The sequence below is a fragment of the Callorhinus ursinus genome, unplaced genomic scaffold (assembly GCF_003265705.2).
Source record: "Callorhinus ursinus isolate GAN/ISIS: 27379988/994484 unplaced genomic scaffold, GSC_fseal_2.0 scaffold33, whole genome shotgun sequence".
Lineage (NCBI taxonomy): Eukaryota > Metazoa > Chordata > Mammalia > Carnivora > Otariidae > Callorhinus > Callorhinus ursinus.
The window spans coordinates 11,194,647-11,217,655 of NW_027397095.1; the positions used below are offsets into that span (position 1 = coordinate 11,194,647).

Consider the following 23,009-nt stretch of genomic DNA (forward strand, 5'->3'; position numbering starts at 1 on the left):
CTTCTTCTTCTTCTTCTTCTTCTTCTTCTTCTTCTTCTTCTTCTTCTTTTACGTCAAGGTACCTGCTACTTTTTTTTTTCTCAAGTTTCTGCCAAGTAGCCATGGTAGAACCTATCATCTGTCTCTCCTTGCTTTCTTCTTCTCCAACCAAAAATGGTGCCGTAGTGATGAGGATCTGCAGGTTCAGATCTTTTTCTGCTCTGGGAACTGTTTCTGCCCCAGAGAGGAATCTCTGAGTTCACTTTACCTCAGAGCCAGGTCCCCACCACAGCATTCCATGAGTTTGCACCACAGACAACCCCCCCCCACCCCCCGCCACCTCCAGTCTGGCTGCATTTGCTGCTGTCGCTACTCATTTGCCCCTTAACCTGGATTTTTGATCTGCTGCCTATCTGGATTCCTGGAACTCTGGGACCGTGACTTGTGGTGTTCATTTGTGGACACCAGGCTTTATGAAGGAAATCGACCCCTGGAGTACATCCCCAGGAGGACACCTGCGATAGGGAGGGTCGAGGTACCAGGTCCTTCGATGAATGGCTGAAGGAAGGACTAAGGGAAGAGGTAGTAGAAGTTTTCAAATGTTAGAATTGTGGGAAGCAGTGTTGGTGCAGTGAAAGCATGCATGGACTGTGAATGCGGCAGACCTGGGTTGAAATCCTGGTTTTGCTACTTTGGCACACCGAGCTGTGTGATCCTAGGAGCCATAATTCAGCCTTTTTGTGCCTTGGTTTCCTCAGTTGGAAAGATGTGAGGATGCCATGTGGATTCAGTGTGGTAATCCAGAAACTCACGGCCTAGTGCGCAGTAAGTGCTTATAAAAAATGGCTGCTGCTCTTATCAAACTGCTTTATCTTATGATGAAATGATGCCAATAATAGGGATTTATTCATTTGTGCCACTGATTGGTACTGGGATGTGTACGTGTGTGCGTGCACGCCTGTGTGTGCATGTGTGTGTGTGTGTGTATGTGAAGGGAGAGGGAAGCAGGAAGGAGGGAGGGAGGGAGAGCAAGAGACAGACAGAAACAAAGACAGAAACACAGAGGGGAGACAGATTCTGTGCTTTATTTGGGAATGGAGAACTGGATGGGAGGGATGAAGCCAGGTTGTGTAAGTAGATGGTAAACGACAACATGCAGGAAGTTGTGTGGCACTGAATCCAGTCAATCCGAAAACACTTCTCTGAGGAAAGGCCCCTTTCTCCTTGTCTGGGGGGAAATCTCTTTACCTCTTAGGCCCTCAGGCTCTTCCAACATTTTCCCATCTTCCTCGCTATCTGGCAACACTTTTCATCTTTTCACAAGGTGTCTGCTCTAATGAATGCACATGTCATTATTGAATGAGGGAACAGTTGGGTTAAAAATTAATTTTTTCCAGGGCCCTGAGATAAATCACCACTTCAGCAACAGGATTGTGAATTCTTCAAAGGCAGGAGCTAATTCTGTCTCTCTTAAACACTGCCAGTGGCCCGGCACAAGCTAGCACTAGAAAATGCCCAATAATTGTTTGGTGACTGATGGACTACCTGTTGCCACCGCCCATGTTTCTGCCCCAACTTTCTAGAGCAAATAGAAAGGTCCGTTAGAAGGCTGTTGACTTCCAGAGAGTGACTTGGGAACTGAGTAGGGAGTTTCAGGTTGAGAATGGGAAACAGCAGGAGTTTATTGAACACTGGCAAGAAGGTAGGGACTAGTTGCCTCAAAGGGCACTTAGAGCTATTATCTCATTATCTAAGCTGAGAGCCACAGCCTGGGCCAGAACCTTTCATCTCTGTGGGCTGTGCCCATTGAAGGCAAGGAGAGTTGTCAGGGGCACGAGAGAGTCTGGCTGCAGTTCTCAAGTATGTTGCTGTTCTGGTGGAAATGTTCGCACCACAGATAACTAGGTCACTTATACCCAAAAGACAGGTTTAACAGAAAACTGGGAGAGGTGGCCACCTGCCTGACATGGCTTTAGGACTTTTGGTGTGGGAAGGTATGTGGGCAAGAGGCCTCCCCAGCTGGACTTGTGGTGCCTGGGATCCCAGCATCAGAAAACCACGCTTTGGACTAGGGTTCTATGCCACAGAAGGCCCTTACCTGACTAGAAATTTCTTCCCTGGATGCACTAACACATCACATCATTAACAGCCATAGAGAAATTAGCATGAGCACATTGGTCAGCTGAACTCCTGTCACTTGCAGAGAAAGTCTATTAATCAGTGGAAACGAAATGTGGGACAGGAAAGTTTCTGTGGAGGTGTAGAGGCAGGTTGGGACAGAGAGATTAAGGCTTTGCTCCCACCAGGGAGGGCAGGGGTAGAGAAGTGACACAGTGGGGAGCCCTGGGTAAATAAAAAAGGGGTGTCGGTGAAGAGGAGAGGGTACAGAGGGGCAGATACCTCACTTAGTCAACCTCGTAATTTTTCCAAGAAATGAATTTCTCTGTATATAGCACCAAGAGCAGAATTTTCAACTTTGTATTAATGAAACAACATGGTATTTTGGTAACAAAGCAAAGTGAAGACAGCAAACACAAAACCAGACCTTTCTTGGCAGACAGAAATCCATGTGTAGCCAACAAAGCCTTGAAATCCATTCGCTTTTTCATAACTTCAGAGGCAATGTTACCCTGATTGCACCACAACTCTTTTAAACGACCTCAACAGTGTAACCCATTTCTCAGCTTCTCACTTACCCCTGCCTTTATACAGTAGAGTCACATCATTTGTGTATTTAGGTTATTTGAATGTAATTAGAGGTGTTCCCTTCTGTCTCTCTGTCTTCCATTTCTCTCTTGTGTAATTTAAAATATTCTAAAATTTGATTTCACAGTTGTAATTTCTCCCTATAATTTTTATTACGAAAGCAATAGATGATTGTAGAAAATGAGGAAATACACAATAGATACTTTATTGAATATTTTAAAGAACTGTACCTCATGGTTTGATTTACAAACTGGGTTCTCTCTCTCCTCTTTCCTCCCTTCCCGCCTTCCCTCTTTCCCACTTTCCTTCCTTCCCTTCTTCCCTCCTTCCCTCCTTCCCTCCTTCCCTCCCTCTCTCCTTCCCTCCCTCTCTCCCTTGTCTCTCTCTCTCTCTTTCAGTCCAACAACAAAAAAGGACATGGGCTTACTCTTGATGAATCAGTAATGGCACTGGGAAAACACTAAATGTGTCCCCAGGCCTGTGCTATGTACCCCTGTAGGCACAAAGTATACATCTAGGGGTTAACCAATTGTTTATTATTACACTGGAGATGAGGGGCTTGGGAAGGTATATGGCAGACCCAGTGAAATAACAATGGAGAACACTTATGTTAAGTGCCAAGTGAATGGCATGGACCAAAGGATTCTGTGGTTGTTCAGAGGTAGGCAGGATCTCTGCTCCTCAAAACTGGTTCTCCTCCTTGCCCAGTCACCTTAGTAAACAGTGTTATCGTTTTGCCCAGTCTCTCAAGCCAAAAGCCTAGCAGTCATCCACGAAGCCTTTCTCTCCCTCATACCCCACAGTCAACCTGTCCCCAATTTCTGTTGATTCTGTGTCCAAAATGTATTTCAACTCCATCCACTGGTCTCCATCTCCAGCCTAGTCTAAGCCCCCATCATTTCTCACCTAGATAACCACGGTGGCCTTTTAATTGGTTTCCCTTCTTTCGCTCTTGCACCACATTCCCTTCTCTACAGAAACTTAGGTTATGTGACTCCCCTGTTCAGAATTTTCCGAAGACTTCTCATTGAAGTTAGAATAAAATTCATACTCCTTACCATGGCTCCAGTTCTTTCTGCACGGCTATGCTCTGCCTCCTGTCTACCTCTACAGTTTCATCTCAGGCCACTCTCAACATCCTCACTCCCCTTTACCCACACTTGTCTTCTTTCACTTCCTCAAACGTGCCAAACTCTTCCCTGCCACAGGGCCTTTTCACTTGCTATTTCCACTGCTTGAAACTCTTTCCCTCTATTCTTCACATGGCTGTCTCCTTCTGATCCTTAACTTCTCAGCTTAAATGCCCCTTCTCAATGAGGCTATCACTGAGAATCTTTTTAAAATTAGGTCCTATCCATTAGGATAGGTGCAGAAACCATGTCTATCTTTTTTTTTCATTTTTTTATTGTTATGTTAATCACCATATATTACATCATCAGTTTTTGGTGCAGTGTTCCATGATTCATTGTTTGTTCATAACACCCAGTGCTCCATGCAGAACGTGCCCTCCTCAATACCCATCACCAGGCTAACCCATCCCCCTCCCCCCTCCCCTCTAGAACCCTCAGTTTGTTTTTCAGAGTCCATCATCTCTCATAAAACCATGTCTATCTTGTTCACCATTGTAACCCTAGCACTGACTGACTGAATGAATGAATGAATGACTATGAGCTGGAGTGGCCAGGGAAGGCTACCTTGGAACGGTAGAGTTTGAGGTGGGTTTTGAAAAATGGAAGCACTGACAGGATTTTCACAATCAAGATGGAGAGAATTCTAGGTAGTAGTAGAAGTGAAGTTGCTGAGACCAAGCATAATTCTGGCGCATTTGGGCAATGGTGGAAAATGGGAGCTGCCTGCAGTGGAAGGTGCTCATTAGGTAACACAGGCACAACAGGTTTGTTGGTTGGCTGAGGCATAATTATGTTGAGTCTTGACGAATAGACTACTTTCCCCCCTCCCCCAGTGTGGGCAATAAAAGCCATTGGAAATACTGGAACAGGGTCATGGCTCAGTGTTTTAAGAAGGCTTTCCAAGGAGGAAGTTAGTGTAAAAGTTTATAGAAAGTAGTTCTTAAGCAGACCAGATCAGTCCTATTGGCTAAATGGCTATAGAGAAAAAAATATGAATACACATGAGTAAGAAAGGTTTCTTTTAGCTCCAAGACCACAGATTTGTCCAAACTACTTAGTGAGATGATTTGAGAAAAGAGGCAAGGATAAGAAATAGACCTAGATGGACTTTTGCTTCCTTTCCTCCATTTGACAGCTAATGGGCAAAGAAGGGCCATGGGAGATGAGGAGAAAATACATGAACTGTATCTTCTGCTTTTGAATAAATGAGAGGTACAGTATTAGTAAAACTGGTAAGTAGTTTACAAAGGGTTTCAGGAGAGAAGCTGCCTGATTTACAAACTTCTGTTCTGAAATTTAGGTTGTTATGCACTGGAATACACCATATATTGTACATGGAAATAGGCTAATTCATCCTCAGTGTTTGAAAGAAATGAAATGCATTAGAATTTAGCAAATTGTGAATTAGAATGTTGAAACTATTTTTGTACCCTTGTCAGGCAAGGCTCTGCACGAACACACAACACTCCTTCCTGATTCTGCCCCTGGTTCATCTCTTTTGCCCTTCTCCAAACCACACCTCCCTCTTCTCTTGCAATCTACAACTTCCACATCCTTTAAAGCCTAGATCATCTAGCCAGCCTTCTCTGAAAACTCTACTTTCCTGGGGTGCTACCTTTTCACAATTCTTAAAGCAATCAGAGTCTATAGTGTAACATTCAACTTGATAGTGTTCCATGTTGTTCATGAATGGCTTCATGAATGTCCTTTTCTGTCCACTCCCATTGGAACCGTATTATATAAGCATCTACCACAAGCCTGGAACACACCACTGGGGGTTGGTAACAACTTGTAGAATTGCTTGACTAATTAACTGATAACATATGAGTTAGGGTTAGTAGCAAGATATAAAGTGTCCTGTGTCTGGTATAATATCTTAAAAATCGTAGAATGTTGCATTAAGAAGAGAGGCACCTTAGGGGAGGAGACAAGGCCAAGAGAGCTTCAGTGCATTAGTCAAGGTCAGAGCGCTCGTTAAATGGCAGACCTTGAACTAGAACTCAGGTCTCTTGCTTTGTGTTCATGAAATCTGATAATATTATAGAAGTAAGTACCGTAGGCAAATACAGGGAGTTCTTTGGGTTTCCAGGTGCCACTCAGGCAGACAGGCCTTCCATTTGTTCCTTCCTTCTCTGAGTCAGAAAGAACCATCCCCAGCCTACAGCCAGAGTTGCAGGCAAACAAATGATAAAGTAACATTGTTTTTTGGAAGGATCCCTTGGTTTTACTGAGGAGCCCCTCAAAGATAACTGGCCTTTAGAGGAGTCTATTTGGCTGAATTATAATGTGTTATATAATTAACAAATACACCTAACTGTATACTATTTAAGATCAGACCCTTAATTTCTGAGACTTTTTCAATAGAATGTGTCCTCAATATATTACCCCACTGTTAGGAAAACATCCATTCCCAAAGCCCAGTTTAGCTACTCTTCACTCATTATTTCCATTGGGTAATTGTTGAGGCCCTGTAAACTGAAGACTTAATGTGATCTAGTAGAACAAGCCCTAGAAGCAGGAGATATTGACACCAGTCCCAGCTCCGTGGTTAAATGGCTGAGTGAAAAAAAGCACACTTCTTTGGGCTTTAGTTTTCTAATTTTTGAAATGGGGATAATTACACTCTCCAATAGGATTAATTTTCTGAAACTTTCCAGCTTAGGCCTTTCTCTATTTTGGACGAAGCTGCTTTTACTTCATGCATTTTAGACCACCTAAATTATTTTGGGGGGAGAGGGTCCTTTTTCAACAAGAGTGACTCAGTCAGGAGAGTCCGAAACCCCTTTCCATGGCTGGGGGTGGGGGGGACGTATTTAGTTCGAAAAATTAGATTCTAAAATCACCATTGCATTGATATTTTGGGGGGGTCTTAATTTAAATTCATCTTGAATTTAAATACAGTTTTAAAAGAGTATTAGATTGTATTTATTGAAAGAGAAGGGAACAAACATGAGTTGAAGAGGGTTGACCACCACTGTTACATGAATATTCAAAGAGGAGAGCAGATGCCTCTTCTTACCTCTTTCTGTGTCGTAGAGGTACACGAACTTCTCCCACTTGTAGTGACCCAGCAGACTCAGAATGGCGCCCTTCAAGGCTGGGCGCATCTGGATGACAAACTGCACATCTGCATCAGTGGGGAAGCTGGGCGTCACAAAGGATGTGTGCAGGGCCCCACAGAAGGAGGTCAGAGTGTTCATTGACATCTGGTCATAGAATCCAAAGATGGCATACACCCCTCTCGAGAACTGGGAGCAGACTGCAATGAGAAAGAGAGCAAGATATTTCAATAGCCCCATGGTCCCTTGCTGCAGCTTGTAGGGTTGGGAAGACATGGATAGTTAGGCTTTGGCTCTAAAGGACATGCCTCAAAGGAAAACCAAGATCTCTGAAATCTGTAGAAGCCCTTGAAAGCCCTTGAAAGTTGCTCAGGAAGAGAAGTGTAAGGAAGGGAAGAATTTATTTGATAGAGTTGCATGTTTTCTATGTCTACCATGAGCAAGAAACTAAGAAAATGTGCGAAGGAAAGAGGTGAAGATTGCCTTACCCTCTTTCTGCAACCCTCCCAGCTCACGCACAAGGCATTTGGTGTTCTTGTACTTCCATCATAGCTTCCCAGCGGTCTCTTCGTGTACGCATGCCCCCATCAAGGTACAACTGTCTTGTGTCCCACCCCTTCAGTGCTTTTTCCACTAGATGACAATAAGGACTGATGACTTAGACAAATAGCTAACGTGTCTGCTAGGAAACGTGTTACTCCTCTCAGGTCACATACTGCTTTAACAATAGCTGTGTCATGTTTAAGACCCTTAATGGAGGCTACTAATGAAGATTTCAGATTCTGGGCAGGCCATTGGAAAGACTGGCCTTTCAGTGTCCAGGGAGTCACATGGGGTAGGTGTAACTGGCAAAGTTCTCTTTTGCTCCTTTTGCATTTTCCTTCTAGATCAGCTCACACATAGAACTTTTATGTCCTTCATTTCAAAGTGGGCCACACCACCACATTTTCCCTCTTCTGGCCCAGATGAGCTTAAAAAATGTGAACCAATTTCAATATTAGCTTAAGAAGAACATAATTACCAAAGCAAATCAGCTACAACAACACTGTGCGGTGCATTCCCAAACCAAGTGGGAATGACCTTTAGATTATCTGCTCTACTGCTCCCTTCCAGTCATGCACAGCGGACAGAACAGGCAGCTGATGATGTGATGTGATTTAAGGAATCCTGCATGGTCTCCCTTATCTGCTAGGAAGCCACTGTTAGGCTTGCTTCTTCAGGTTTAGGGTCTTGAAAAAAACTCTGTGGTTTGGGAGGGGGATTAAATAGAATCTTTTAGAGCTGTTAGCATATTAAGATGAATTAATACATCTGGGACACCTGGGTGGCTCAGTGGTTAAGCATCCGACTCTTGATTGTGACTCAGGTCATGATCTCAGGGTCATGAGATCAAGTCCCGTGGCAGGCTCTGCGCTGGGTGTGGAGCCTGCTTAAGATTCTCTCTCTCCCTCTCCCTCAGCCTCTCCTTCCCCCTCCTCTCTCTCTCTCTCTCTCAAAATAAAAATGAATTAATATGTCCTATGTCCAATTACCAGGGAGCGTGTGTAAACAGGTAAGTTTTGAGACAGAAGGGTGAGTCAGAGAAGAGAATGTAAAGGGTCTGGAGTCTTTCCTGAGAAGAGAAACAGTGAAGGCATTGGGCACCAAAAAGAAGGAAGGTGTTGAAAGTAGGAGGATGACAAGTGGAAAACCAATTTAATTCATTTCTTGACCCGATTGTGAGAAACAGAGAGTTCTCAGTATCTGTGGGATCTCGCTTTCCCTGCATTCTATTTAAACCTGTTATTGATCAGGGCTGTTCTCCTTTGTTAGCCAAACTCATTAGTCATTGGCTTAAGGGTAGCATTTCAAAGGTCATGCAGGCATCTCCATCAGGGAAGGCCATAGCCTCCAACTTGAGGAATTCTAAGTGACCCCCAAACACAGGCATAAAAAAGGTCTTTATATTAAAAGGAGAAAACCAATTAGAGAAATGAATCTGGGGCACTTCATGACAGGGGGCCAAAAGAAGTATTCAGAAGAAAAAAGAAGAAGCAGGATGCCACTTTACCTTGGTTATCACCAAGGAAGATGCTAAGGAAGGTCGGTTCCCAAATTAATCCTGTAAGTGGAGAGTTTTGCAGTACCAGGTCAGATCTTAGCTGGTGCGCATAATGTTCTATATAAAACTGACAATAATAATGATACTAGCCATTGAGTGCTTAGTATGTACCAGGCACTATGCTAAGTACTACACAAATATCCAATATTCCCAACAACCTCATGGTGTATTGCTAATATTTCTATTTAATAGATGAGAATTCTCAGACAAAAATGTTCTGTGTCTTGAGTGGAGGAGCCAGGATTTGAACTGGAGTCAGTCTAACTCTAAAACTCATACTCCCAGGGACGCAAATCCAGTAATGACATTAAAGAGTAGTTACTGGCCCAAATGAGATAGGGCAAGATTTAGCAAGTAAAATAGAGATTCTGTATGCCTCAAGTTCATACATATACTAAATAATTATTTGTTTTTTTTTTTTTAAGATTTTACTTATTTGTCAGAGAGAGAGAGAGAGTCAAGTAGAGGGAGAAGCAGGTACCCCGCTGAGCAAGGAGCCCGATTCGGGACTCGATCCCAGGACCCTGGGATCAGGATCCGAGCCAAAGGCAGACACTTAACTGACTGAGCCACCCAGGTGTCCCCAAGAATTATTTGTTGTTGACCTGAAATTCAAATTTAAGGATCATGTATTTTTTCTGGCAACAAGCAATCATGGCCCTTCAGCGAACATTATTCAGGAGGTAGCTGGTAATTCTTGGACCCTTATCAACTGGCATGCAAGGCCCAAGATGAGGATCCATGAATCCCAGACAAAAATAGTCTTGTGGGGAAATGCAACATATTTCCAATGAGGAAAACCCCAATCTGACTAAATTATGGACAATAATTGAGGGGGAAATTAACTTGAAGAGAGGCAAACTTACAGCTGTGATCCACTTAGAATTTTAAAAAGCCCTTGACATTGGAAGGAAACAAAATAAAAATATGCTATGGAAGTGAGATTTTGTTAATAAAAAAATGTTGCATCCTTGCTCTTAGAATCATTGTTTTTGAAACTCAGGGGAACAGAATTAATCATTACTAGATCAGATATGGACTTTTATGACATTTATTTATTTATGAACACTGGTAGTGAACACCCATAAAACCATCACCCAACCCAAAAACTATAACATTACTGAGAACTTATTTTTACCTTCGTCTTCCCCCTCTTTTCTGTCCCCCTGTTTGGACATCCTCCTGGCCCTCCCTCCATAACTACTCTCCTGAATTTTGTGTTTATCATTACCTTGGTCTTTTAAAACACACACACACACACACACACACACACACACACACACACACACACCCCTAAGTGATATAATATTTTTTAAAAGATTTTATTTATTTATTTGACAGAGAGAGACACAGCGAGAGAGGGACCACAAGCAGGGGGGAGTGGGAGAGGGAGAAGCAGGCTTCCCGCGGAGCAGGGAGCCCGATGTGGGGCTCAATCCCAGGGCCCTGGGATCATGACCTGAGCCGAAGGCAGACGCTCAATGACTGAGCCACCCAGGCGCCACTTGTTATTTTTGTTTTAAACCTTTATAAAAAGGGAATCATACTACATATGTGAAAACCAGACTCCAGGAAGGAACGCCCGGTGAAGTCCTTCAGCCTACATATCATGGTAAACAGAATGACGCAAAGGAAGACCTTATACAAATGTGTGAGTGAGCAGGTGTGAGGGAAGCCAGTTGTGGCTCATTTAAAAGGATTTAGAAGTATTACAGATCAGCAGTAATCCTCAGAGAACCCTACTAGGCTACTGTGGTCCAACAGGCAGACACATGGTGGTGAACATCAACAAAAAGAATGTTAAGAGAAAATCAGTAAATGTTCTATTCCCTTCATATAAAACAGAGGTGCAGCTGCTCTGCACATACAGTTGTGCAGAGTTACCTTTGCTCTATCTCAACATATATAAGTAACGTAAGTAGAAAGCCCAATGGTGGGGATTAAAGAGTACACGTAACATGATGAGCACTGAGTAATGTATAGAATTATTAAATCACTGTATTGTACCCCTGAAACTAATGTAACACTGCATGTTAACTATATTGGAACTAAAATAAAAAACTTAATAACAAAGGAAAAGAGGGTCCAATAGGGAAGACAGGGTTAACCACCTCTGAGAGAAGCTGGGGCACAGGGGACCTGTGAAAGGCCTCTCACAGCAGATCCCTGGGCCCATTCCTGGCTGTGGAAAGTAAGGCAGAATGGAACGCTGTGCTGACCCAAAGGACAGTGTTCATGTCTTTAGACTCTGAGAAGGTTTGAGCTAGAAGGAACTAAAGACTATTTTATTCAGTGATTTTTTTTAAGCATAGTTTTTCATGTGGAATCATTTCTCCAAATGAAATTTTATATGGAAAACTCCAATATATAAAAGGGATAAAGTAAAGCTCTTCTGATTCAACAGAGTTCCACTGGTGCCTCCCTATCATAAAGAAACTGTGACACAAAGAGAGGAAGTGTCTTGCACAAGGTCACGCAATGAATTATGAACTAGTTTCTTAGAAAAGCTGTATCAGCATCTCTACACCATCCCTACTCTGGAGCTATGTAGGGCAGCATGGGTCAGGATTTGCCTGGCATGAAAGTGACTTGCCCTCAATGCCTAGCTCTCAGCATAGATGGCTCCACCAGGAGTTTCCCATGATTGATCTGCCGGCCACTGCTGTCACCTCCCTCCAGCCCCAAATACCAACAGTGAGATCAGGTGGCAGGTTGGTGATCTTTGGGACTCAGGATTCTCTTGGGTGATGTCTGTTACCTTTATCTGAGTCCTTAATGAACCACACCCACTTGTTTATCTCAGAAGATGAGCCCTTGGTAAAATGATAATGGAAGAAATCATTATCTTGGCGATGATCTTCGGAAGCAGCAGCAAAGTACAGAAGAAGAAAGGGCAGCAGTTTCTGGCAGACCTTGGTTTCAATCACAGCCCTGCCAGTCTTTCTTTCTTTTTCTTTTTTTTAAAGATTTTATTTATTTATTTGAGAGAGAGAATGAGATAGAGAGAGAGCATGAGAGGGGTTAGGGTCAGAGGGAGAAGCAGACTCCCCACCAAGCAGGGAGCCCGATGCGGGACTCGATCCCAGGACTCCAGGATCATGACCTGAGCCAAAGGCAGTTGCTTAACCAACTGAGCCACCCAGGCGCCCACAGCCCTGCCAGTCTTAAACCGCATGGCTTTGTGCAAGTTACTTAACCTCTCTGAGCCTCAGTATAGGATAGTGATTACACAGGCAGGTCCTGCAGTTAGACTGTATAGTTTGAAATACTCAGGCGATCCCTTATTGGACATGTGACTTAATGTCTCTGGGCCTCCAACCCAGTTTCTTCATCTGTGAAATTGGGATAATAATAGTTCTTGTCTCAGCATTGGCTGTGAAAGTTAAAATGAGTTCAGTCATGTGAAGCCATCTATAACAGTGCCTGGCACAAAATAGATACTCAATTAATGCTAGCTATTTATTCATGCAGCAAATATTTACTGAGCATCTATTATGTGCCAGGCATTGTTATAGGTATTGGGAGACACAGGAGAGGGAAAAAAAAAGTTCCTGTCCTCTTGGAACTTACATACTAGTGAGGGCGAAAGACCATAATGGATGAGACAAGTAAAAATGTCTCAGTTGTAAGTGTTGGTTTGGGTTACTGTCATGAGGTAAGGAACAAATGAAATGGTACATGAAAAATATTTACAGTGCCTAACATATAACTTGGGAACCAAATAGTTCTTTCTCTGTTTCTTTCCTCTTTCCAGCTCTTTCTAGCATACTTTGTCCTGTTAACCCCATCAGGTTAGCCTCCCCACAGAAACCACTGCCTGCAACGTCACACTGAGTACCCAGGTAAGCATAGCTTTTCTTCTCTTTCCCTTGCCCTATATATTTCTTCAGTGTTCTTTCCTATTCTAATTCCTAGGGAGTAATGGTTTAATAAAGAAACCCTGCTAATCTGGCTTGAGAATGCACTGTTGTCCTCTGACTCTTTCCCTCCCTATATAATGCCTTTGTGCTGCTAAAATGCTGTCTCTCCTTGGCACCCCTGTGCCTTCCCAGTAGGAAATATCTTGGTTGTCTGCTTCCTAATGGTGCCTGTCTCCATCTCTTCCTACTAGCAAAACACCAAATTCTTGTTGAAGATGCTGTTTCTGACTACATCCTGGATTCCTGGGGACTCTAGTGTAGCTCCCGGCTGTGTTCCCTTCAATGGTGAGTGACAAGCAACGCTGGAGCCAGCTGTCACGCTTTTATTTATAGTCCCCAAGTCTATAGGGTCGGGACAGGTATTGTTAATGTACAATGTAGCAGCTAATTACACCACCCATATTCCAAAAGGCATCATTACAAAAATGTCAAACAACTTGATTACCCCAAAGATCAGAATAGCAATATTGCATATCATTTACAGAACACTTTTCATAGCCTTCTGAATCAGGGGGAAAAAAGGAAACTGAAGTCTCTTGCTGACTTAATGATCACATTTGAAGCAAGCAGGAAGAAGAAAAATATAGCTCTGAAGGAACCGATAGAGATATATCACAAGAAAGTTCTCCAGGTAATACCATAGTACCATGAATTCCAGGGGAACAAAGAAATTTAGAGCTGCGAGGGACCTTAAGAGATCATAAAGTTGTGCTTTTTTTTTTTTTTAAGGTTTTATTTATTTGAGAGAGAGAGAGAATGAGCAGGGGAAGGGGCAGGGGGAGAGGGAGAAGCAGATTCCCTGCTGAGCCTGGAGCCCCATGTGGGGCTCGATCCCAGGACCCCATGACCTGAGCCGAAGGCAGACGCTTAACTGACTGAGCCACGCAGGCGCCCCTAGTAGTGCTTTCTAAAGCTGTAGTGTTGGTCCATGGTGAGTTTCCAGTCTGGTGAAATATGTTCACACGCGTTTGTGTGTGTGGGTGGGGGGTGCGGTGGTTAGAGTAAGGTTGACAACTGTCCTTTTTTAGGAAAGACAGTCCTTTTCTTTATATCATTTCTGTTTTCCATTCCTGTATGTAGTCCTTTCTCTTCTGAAATGATGATGATCATGTTAATAAGAAATGGTGTGTGTGTTTGTGCATGTGTGTGTGCATACATACGTACATATATATTTGGTCTGTGTGATAGACTGAATAATGTCCTCCCAAAAGATGTCCATGTCTTAATCCTCCAAATCTATGAATTAGGTTACATGGTGAAGGGGAATTAAGGCTACAGATGGAATTAAGCTTGTTAATCAGCTGACCTTAAAATAGTGAGATTATCCCGGATTATCTGGGTGACTCAAGATAATCACGAGGGTCCTTAAATGTAGAAGAACGGGGGGGAAAAAAAAGAGTCAATATCAGAGTGATGTTATATGAGAAAGACTTGACCAGCCATTGCTAGCTTTGAAGTTGGAGGGGACTGTGAGCTAAGGAATGTGGGCAGAGTCTAGAAGTTGGGAAAGGCAAGAAAACACATTCTCCCTTCGAGCCTCCAGACAGGAATGCAGCCCTGCTGACTGCAGTCTGGTGAGACCCCCTACCAGACTGCTGACCTACGGAACTGGAAGATAATAAACGTGTGCTATTTTAAGCCACGAAATTTGTGGTCATTTGTTACAGCAGTAAGTAGAAAATTAATACACTTAACAGAGCAAAAGTTAAAAGCCAGAGACTCTAGATCAACCTATATTCCACTCGCCCTCCCCCCCCTTAAAATATTACTGATATGAGAAGTCCAAAAGTTTGGAAACTATCTAGTCCAATTTCTGATTCAGGACAGGAACCACCTGCCGTGAGGTCGTGTTACTGTGCCCTGAATATCTCTAGTGACAAGGGAGCTCACCACTCATAAGTAGCCCTTCCCTTGCTACTTCATCCTTCTGATGACTATGGAGCTCTTCCTTAAATTGAACCTAACTCTACCTGTTGGGGTTCTTGAGTGTTAAATGATACACTGAACTCCAATTCTGCATGACCTCAACTTTTTTTCCAGGAAGCTCAAAAATACAACTGATGTACTCAGGAGATACATAATGGCTATTAGCTATTCAAGTTTGTACATTTAGTCTCTCTATGCTGCCTTCTTCCTGTCAGGCTAAAAATTTGCTAAAAGACCTCACCTCCCCCCTGATCCCTGCCGCATCCATAAACGATCTTCCTAACTCCTTCTTTACCGTCGTCACTCATGATGGGGTGATGAGGACCTTGCAGCCCTCTGCATCTGCAGCCTAGTTTCTGCTCCCATCATTCTGCTGAACCTGCTTTCTCAAGTTTGATGATGACCTGCTCACTGTCAAACCCAACTTTATCCACAGACCTCATTCGACTTGACTGCTGAGCAGCATTTGATTTTGTTGGCCAAATCTATCCTCTTGAAACTCTCTTCTGTTTCAAGAGCACCAGACTCTGCTGGCTCTACCTCCTTTATTGTTCCTGCTCACTTTCCTCTTGCTCCACCCCCTCGATGAAGATGTGTCCAAAGATTCTGTCCTTGGCCCTCTTTTCTTCTTACTCCAAATGATATTTTTTTTCATTCAACAAATATTTATAGAGTTCCTACTATGTGCCAAGCAGGGGTCTTAGCTCACCCTCTCCATGTGGATGGCTTCCAAGTAGATACCTCTAGCTTCAGACACATTCCTGGGCTCCAGATCCACATTTCTGACTGCTCATAGGACAACCTCACCTGGAGGACTTCATATTATTAGGCCTTCATATTCTCATACTGGGCATATTATCTCTCTCCTCTTACCCCCCCCCCCCCACCCCGTGGATCTGCTTCTCTTGTCCCTGTTTCTCCTAATGCATTGCTCTTCTTCCAGTTACCCAAGCTGGAGTCTTCAGGGCCATCTTTGGCTTTTCTCTCTCAACCTCATCCATGTGCCATTCTCTGGTGATGTTCCGTCCATTCCACCTCTACAGCATGTGGGGGATCTATTTCCCGTTTATCTTTAGTTCAGGTTCTCATTCCTTCTCTCTTAGACTATGAGAGTAGTGTTATAACTGGTCACCTGCTTCCAGTCTTTTCCACAATCCATCTCTGGCACTGCTGTCACATCACTCTTCCTTCTTTCTCTCCCAACTGTCCAATCAAAATATACCCATCCCAACTCCCATTTTGGCAAGAATCTGCCCTGTGTATGAGTTGTTAATGGACTAATAAATGAATCTTCACGAGTCAGTTCAGGGTATCTCAACCTCGGCGGGTACTATTGATATTTGGGGTTGGCTAATTCTTTATTGTGATAGACTGTCCTGTATATTGTAGGATGTTTAGCAGCCCTGGACGCTACTCTAATGTTAGAGGGCCATAGCACTGCCGTTGCTCTCCAGTTGTGAAACTCCAAAGGCCTCAAAACATCATCAAATACCCCCTGCGGGGGGCACCATCACTACCTGTTCCTTCCTCCCTCCCTGCCTCCCCCATATGAGAACCACAGGGTTAGCTTATGACTTACTCTCCACAGAGAATAAGGCCTTAGACTAATGAAAATGCATACACATCTAGAACATCCCAAAGGAGTTATTTTAGTGGTAGAAAGTCAGGAAGGGTGGATATTTTGGGCTCTTCAAAGCCTACCATACAAGCAGATACCTCCCTGGTCTTGCTCTTAAACTGGCTATTTGTGTTTAACTTGGGGATGTAGGAGCGGGCGAGCTAGATAAAAGATGGAGATGGTGGGGTAGGTGTGGGATAGTAGCCAACTCATACCTTCCCTCGGTTCATACAGATCAGCCTCCTCCTCCCAACCAAATACCCTTTGGTCTTGGGTTCTAGTAACCATAGTGGGTGCTTATAAGGTACCAGAGTCAGAATAAGGTGTCAGCCCCATTCTCCAGCTGATGATTCCATGGTTTAATTACCATCTTTGGGTTAATTCCCTTGAACATTTTGTTCAGCTCTCAGGAGTACACTGCCTTCCGACAGTCTAACTAGTTATTTTTGCAATTACATGGCATGTATCTAAACGCTGGCAAAGAAAACATTCATTATCAACATTTGATCCTACTTGAATATAACGGCTTGCAAATGCAGGCATTAACATATGAACACATGTATTTTGGAAAATTCGTTTTGCAACTGTTAAGTGCAATCCACCCTTCCATAGCAGCATCAGAAATGGCAGGAGAGACGTTGAGGTGGGTTGGGATAAAGGCGTGCTTTTTAGGCCCTTCTATAGCAACACAATATGATTAAGCATTGGAGCTCAGGAGTTTTAAATTTTTCTGCTTGTTCATTAATTACTCATTCACCAAATAAAGTTTTGAGTTCCTACTGTGTGACAAACATGGTCTAGGTGCTGGGATACAGTAGTGAGCAAAACAGGTTCTTTGTCCTCACGGCACTTATGGTTTAGTATTGGCAGCAAATATTAATAAGATAATTATACCAGTGTGTGTTTATCATGGTCTAAGTACTAAGAAGGGAAGGTATTAGGGTGCTATGAGACTATGTGCCAAGGTGACTTTAGGTCAGGGAAACATTAGCTGAGGACTTGACATTTGAGCTGACACCTCAGATAGTAGAAGAGCATCCGATGCCGAGAGAATAGCACTTGCTAAGGCTCTGAGGGAGGGCAACACTGGATGCCCTGCAGGCACTGAAAGAAGATTAGCCTGGCCGCAGTATGCCCAGCGAAGAGGAGGGTACAGGGTGAGTCTGGTAGGAGGCAGGGACTCAACCGTGGAAGACCTTTGAGGACCCTGGGAAGGAATTTAGATTTCATTCTAAGGACCATGAGAGGAAATCTTGGAAGGATCATGGGTGTTCCATGAGTTGATTTCTATTTTAGAAAGATTTATCTGGCTGCTATATTGACAGTGGATTTAAGTAAGGGGTCATCCGTGAAAGCAGGGAGAACATTTGGAATGTTATTTCTGTAGTCTCGGCGAGAGGGAACAGTAGTTGGATTTGAGTTGTGGCAGTGAAGGTGGAGTGATTTGGAGTTTATTTCTGAGTTCAAATTAATGGTTGAACAGCCTTGAACTAGTTACTTAAACTCTCGAAACCTCACTACTATACCTGTAACAATTGGGATAATGATTCTGCCCCATAACATTGTTGTGCCTGTTAAATGAGTATGTTCACAGTGCTCAGGACTCTCATATAAGACTCTGCTCAATTGATAAAGTGGTATCTGCTACTAATGTTGTTATTATTTTTAAAGATTTATTTATTTATTTTAGAGAGAGAGCACATGCGGAGGAGGGGTAGAGGAAGAGGGAGAGTGAGTCTTAAGCAGACTCCCCGCTGAGCGCAGATCCCAAAGCAGTGCTCAGTAGCATGACCCGGAGCCCAAATCAAGAGTTGGCTACTCAACTGACTGCGCCACGCAGGCGCACCCCTAATATTATTTTTTAAAATTATTCCTCAGTGCTTCTGTACTGAGACGGGTTTTTATATGGTTCAGGCACTAACTTGCTGTGTGACCTTGGGTCAGTTACCTCACTAGGCTTCAGGCCTGTCATTTGTAAGCCAGCAGAACTAACAACTGCCCTGCCCACATCAAAGGCATGTGCTGAGAATAAATGGAAATAATAGTTGAGACTCTCCTTTGAAAAATTATAAAAGCTGCTATCTGAGTGTCAGTGAGGAAGTAGTTGGTTCTTGACTCTCAGTAATCATTATCCCAACAACAAAGAACTCAACAGAATCCTCATTCTTCCCAGCCCCAGTCTCTGGCATTCACCCGCATATCTCCACCAAACATCTAAAGTAGTCAGGGGCCTGTCTTGACTTGCAACTCATTTTACATGGGATTTAGCACAATTCTTAATTGAAAAACTAACTGATCCAGTGATCCAGTCAGACAATGAAACAATTTCTAAAGCTGGGCAGGAAACTGATGAACTCTTACGATGCCTTCGAATCAGCCCTAAGATTTGTCATAGACCGGTAAGAGCTTCAAGTTTGATATTGTACCATATAGCATTTGAAAGCCATTTTCTTTAATTTTGCAGCCTGTGCAGGGGAGGAGGGTGAGCCGAGTCCCTAAACAAAAATTATTCTTAAAAGTTAATTAATGGTTGACTTGTCTCGCGTATGCTTGAAAGACTTCACAATGCAAAACAGAACCATATAAACATAATAAAATGTTTAGGCCCATTGTCAGTTGGGAAGATATACTTTTATTTCCCACTGTGTTTGAATTCCTTAGCATCCTATGCTTTTTATTGAGTGTAATGGCCTGGGTCACCCCCTCCAGCTTCTTAACGGTGCCACAATCTCCTCTGTAATTTGACTTACAGGTAGGCATTCCATCTCCTCTTGAACACTTTTGGATGATGGCGAGCTCACCGCTTCCCAAAGCAGTTCATTCTACTTTGGGGCAGCTCTAATGATTAGAAATGTCTTTATTACAGTGAGCGCAAATCTGCCTCTGTAAATTTCACCACCTGTGGTTCCTTCTTTTTTCCCTGAAGCTCACAGAAAATGTCTGTTCCCTCTTCTAATGGCAGATTGAAACCATCTGAAGATATACATTCTACCTGTCTGTGCCTTCTCTTCTTCAGGCTAATCACCACTAGCACATCAGATGTATGTCATAGATCCCAGGCTTTCAACTCTGGCCAGCTTCCCCTTGACGTGTTTCAGTTTGTTAAATGTCACTCTTAAGAATTTGGTGTCCAGGGGCGCCTGGGTGGCTCAGTTGGTTAAGCAACTGCCTTCGGCTCAGGTCATGATCCTGGAGTCCCAGGATCGAGTCCCACATCGGGCTCCCTGCTCAGCAGGGAGTCTGCTTCTCCCTCTGACCCTCTTCCCTCTCGTGCTCTCTGGCTCTCATTAAAAAAAAAAAAAAAAAAAAAAAAGAATTTGGTGTCCAGGACTGAGCACTGCACTGTAAGTGAGGTTGAACCCACCCAGAAGGCAGGAGACTCCCATTTTGAACTAGACATCTTATATTTCTATCAGTGCTGCCTAGGATGGCATTGATTTTTTTTTTTTTTACCTTTCTACTATCGAATTGGGGTATACTCATACTTTGTGGTCTTGAATTTATATCCCAGGTATCTTGTTAAAGACTTCTGCTGAGCCAGGTTTCTCCCAACCTTGGATATGTGCTGTTGAGTATGTATTTATATATATATATATGAATGTGTGTGTGTGTATTTTTTTTTTTTTGTAGCTAAATGCCTTTTTGGTACCTTTTACCCTTTTAAAATGTCCTCATGATTTTGATCTGGCCTTTTAAATCTGGATTTGGTTAACAAGTTTATTAGCTATCACTCCCAGTTACTTGTCATCTACAAATTTGACCAGCCTGCTTTGGGTAGCATTATCCAAATTATTGACAAAAGTGCTAAAGAGGACAAGGTCAAGGACAGAATTATTTGGTAGGCTAATTCATTTTTCATCCCGAGACTTTCCAGGATGACAACAATTAGGTAATAAATACTCTGGCTAGAGTTCTTTGGTCTGCTCCAAATGTATCTTTAATACACTTCTGGTTTAGGTAATACAAATGATCCTTAATATTGACCTTGGTTCTTCAGACATGTTCACAGGTCTGCCTTTCAGGGAAAAAAAAAAAAGTAACTGGAATGATTTTCTTCTTTCCTGGTATCATCATCCCTGATCCTGTATCTTTATTATTTATCACTGAGTCTTATAGGGAAGAAGTGAAAAAAGAAGAGGATGCTGAGAGGAAACAGAAAAGTGCCTTCTGGTAAAGAACGAACTACCAGAAGAACTGGGAAACTGTTCCTTTCTACCCTCCAACTCAAGCAGTCTGTCGTTACCTAAGGTCAAAAAGCTGATTCATTGCCCTTTGCGGTCAGGAAACAAATGGCCTACCCATTTTACAAGTGGAATAATTGATATCCGATTAGCTCCTGGAGTCCGTGGTCCTTAGCATCCCCATTTGCCGGTAGACTTCAAAGAAACTATAAGCAGCCTTACAAAATTGCTCAAATGCAATCCTGATGGGAAGCAACTATTGAAAAGCCATCTTCACAGTACCCAGGATTGGTGGTTATACAAAAATTTCACCCTATTGCTATTTGAAAAATCTATACAACCTCAGTTCCCTCAAATATGTTCTACCAGCCTGGAGAACAAAGAACCCGTTTTTCCTTTAGGAAAAAAGAGGCAAGTTTAAATTAAAGATATTTTTTTTTTCTAAGTCAAATTCAACTGGTTGGAGTTCTGAAAGCAATTCCCCATTCTAGGTTTGGGAGGCATTCAGGGTCTGTGCAGAACTTTGTGCCAAAGATGTCCATTCAGAGGTGTTTGGCTTGTCGAGCATAGAGCTTACATTCAGGCAAACGTCAATGGCCCTCGGAGGACATTGCAGGGTCCAGCTACCCTCTATTTTTTTTTTTAAGATTTATTTATTTACTTGAGGGGGGAGGGCCAGAGGCAGAGGGAGACAGAGAATCCTCAAGCAGACTCCCCACTGAGCGTGGAGCCCGATGCAGGGCCCTGAGTTCATGACCTGAGCCGAAACCAAGAGTCAGACACTTAACTGACTAAGCCACCCAGGCGCCCCAGCTACCCTTTATTTTAAAAGTACTTTGATCAGGAACTACAGCTACGCTAGCTCAAATCTGAGAACAAGACCCTTCAAAACCAGCTTCTGAAAGTCCTCCCATACTCCTTTGCCTTAAAATAAATAAGGATATCTCTCGAAAGAGAGGAATTTCAGATCTTGAGGCTTATTTAGAAAAAGGCCCAGCTTTTTAACAAGGGCGCCAACAAGAGGTACTTCCTCAAAATGCGTTTGCTACGTCTAGTGATTGCCTAGATCCGGGTCGTCTGATCTGGTAGCCACTGGCCACATGTGACTATTTGAATTAAAATTAGTTGAAGTTAAATAAAATTAAAGATTCAATTTCTCAGTGACACTGTCCGCATTTCGAGTGTCACATGCATCGGGAAGTGCAACATGGTACATTTCCATCATCACAGAGAGTGCTGGTCTAAGTAGGTCCTATTCAAGTTACCTCCTGCGCTTACCCAACTAAATATGTTTGATTTTAAGTCATCCAGCACTTCTTCGTTACTCCTATTCAAGTTACCTCCTGCGCCTACCCAACTAAATATGTTTGATTTTAAGTCAACCAGCACTTCTTTATTACTCTCTTCTAGCCCTTGTACTAGCTACTTTCACACTTTTTTGGGGGGTTGGGGATGGTGTTGTTTAATGGTTCATGGAAACGCTAATGGGTTGGCAGAGTAAGTAGTTGCCTTGTAGTGTGGTTTGAGCGCCCCTGGAAAGCCTTCTTGCCTTCAATTGTCTTCTCCACTGACTACTCTGAGGTTTGAAACACCCACCTCTGTTGGCCAGGATGGTGATATCCCCTGTCAGGTGACAAATGTGGCCCGGAAGGGCAACATTCGGTTGGTGTCACTCATGACCATGTCAGTATGGAGTCGTTTGCCAGATGAACTCTGAGAACCAGGCACTGAGGGAAGAGGACACAGATCAGGTACATTTTGAGAGCCAGTGGTGGGAGGAAAGATCTGAGTCCATGATCTCCTACTGCAGTGCCTCTCCATTTGGGGGCACCACAGTCTGGGGCCCTTCCGCCACGTGAAGGCAGTGCTGGGTGTTATGAGGGCAGAAACGAGGGGGAGGGGTAAAGTTGGTGACAATACACCGCGTCAGCACTGCTGTTTGCTAAAGATGGGTTCTGATCTTCCCTGTATTTTGATCAGACACAGATCTATTTGAACCGATCGAGGCTGTTCAAACATCCTCTAACTTGTGTGTGTCAATTCAGCAGGTATTTTTCATTCAACATTTATTGGTTGGTACGAAGTACTAGGCGGGATGGTGGGGATGTAGATAGAGTGCTACTTTCCAGTTCCCTTTCCTATGACCTCCTCCTAGGGCATTCAGAGCTGGCCCAGGGACAGCCACACCTCACCTTTCCTCATCCCTACTTTTCTCTGCTCCCTCTCCTCATTTACCTGGAACCCACCTTCCCCATTCTTATCCCACGCCCCAGTGTTTCACCCTCACTGCTGACTTGTTGCAGACCAGAGTCTACGACTAACAAGGAAAGGATAAAGGAAAATGAACCCTCCCTCCCTTTCCTTACAGTAAGTGTTCTGTAAATTGCAG

General features: G+C 43.3%; 1 protein-coding gene across 6 annotated transcripts in view; it reads right to left on the reverse strand.

Moving 5' to 3' along the window:
* The window catches only part of GRIA3 (glutamate ionotropic receptor AMPA type subunit 3), a 280,967-nt gene that overhangs the window by 203,283 nt on the left and 54,675 nt on the right, over positions 1 to 23,009 (reverse strand). For all 6 annotated transcript variants that reach the window (XR_012374364.1, XM_073879199.1, XM_073879198.1 and 3 more), the window contains one exon: positions 6,835 to 7,074. Coding sequence is in view for 5 of the 6 variants with exons in the window: in XM_073879199.1 (XP_073735300.1) it covers positions 6,835 to 7,074 (240 nt within the window). In the remaining variant the exon portion in view is untranslated. The remainder of the gene's footprint in view (positions 1 to 6,834; positions 7,075 to 23,009) is intronic.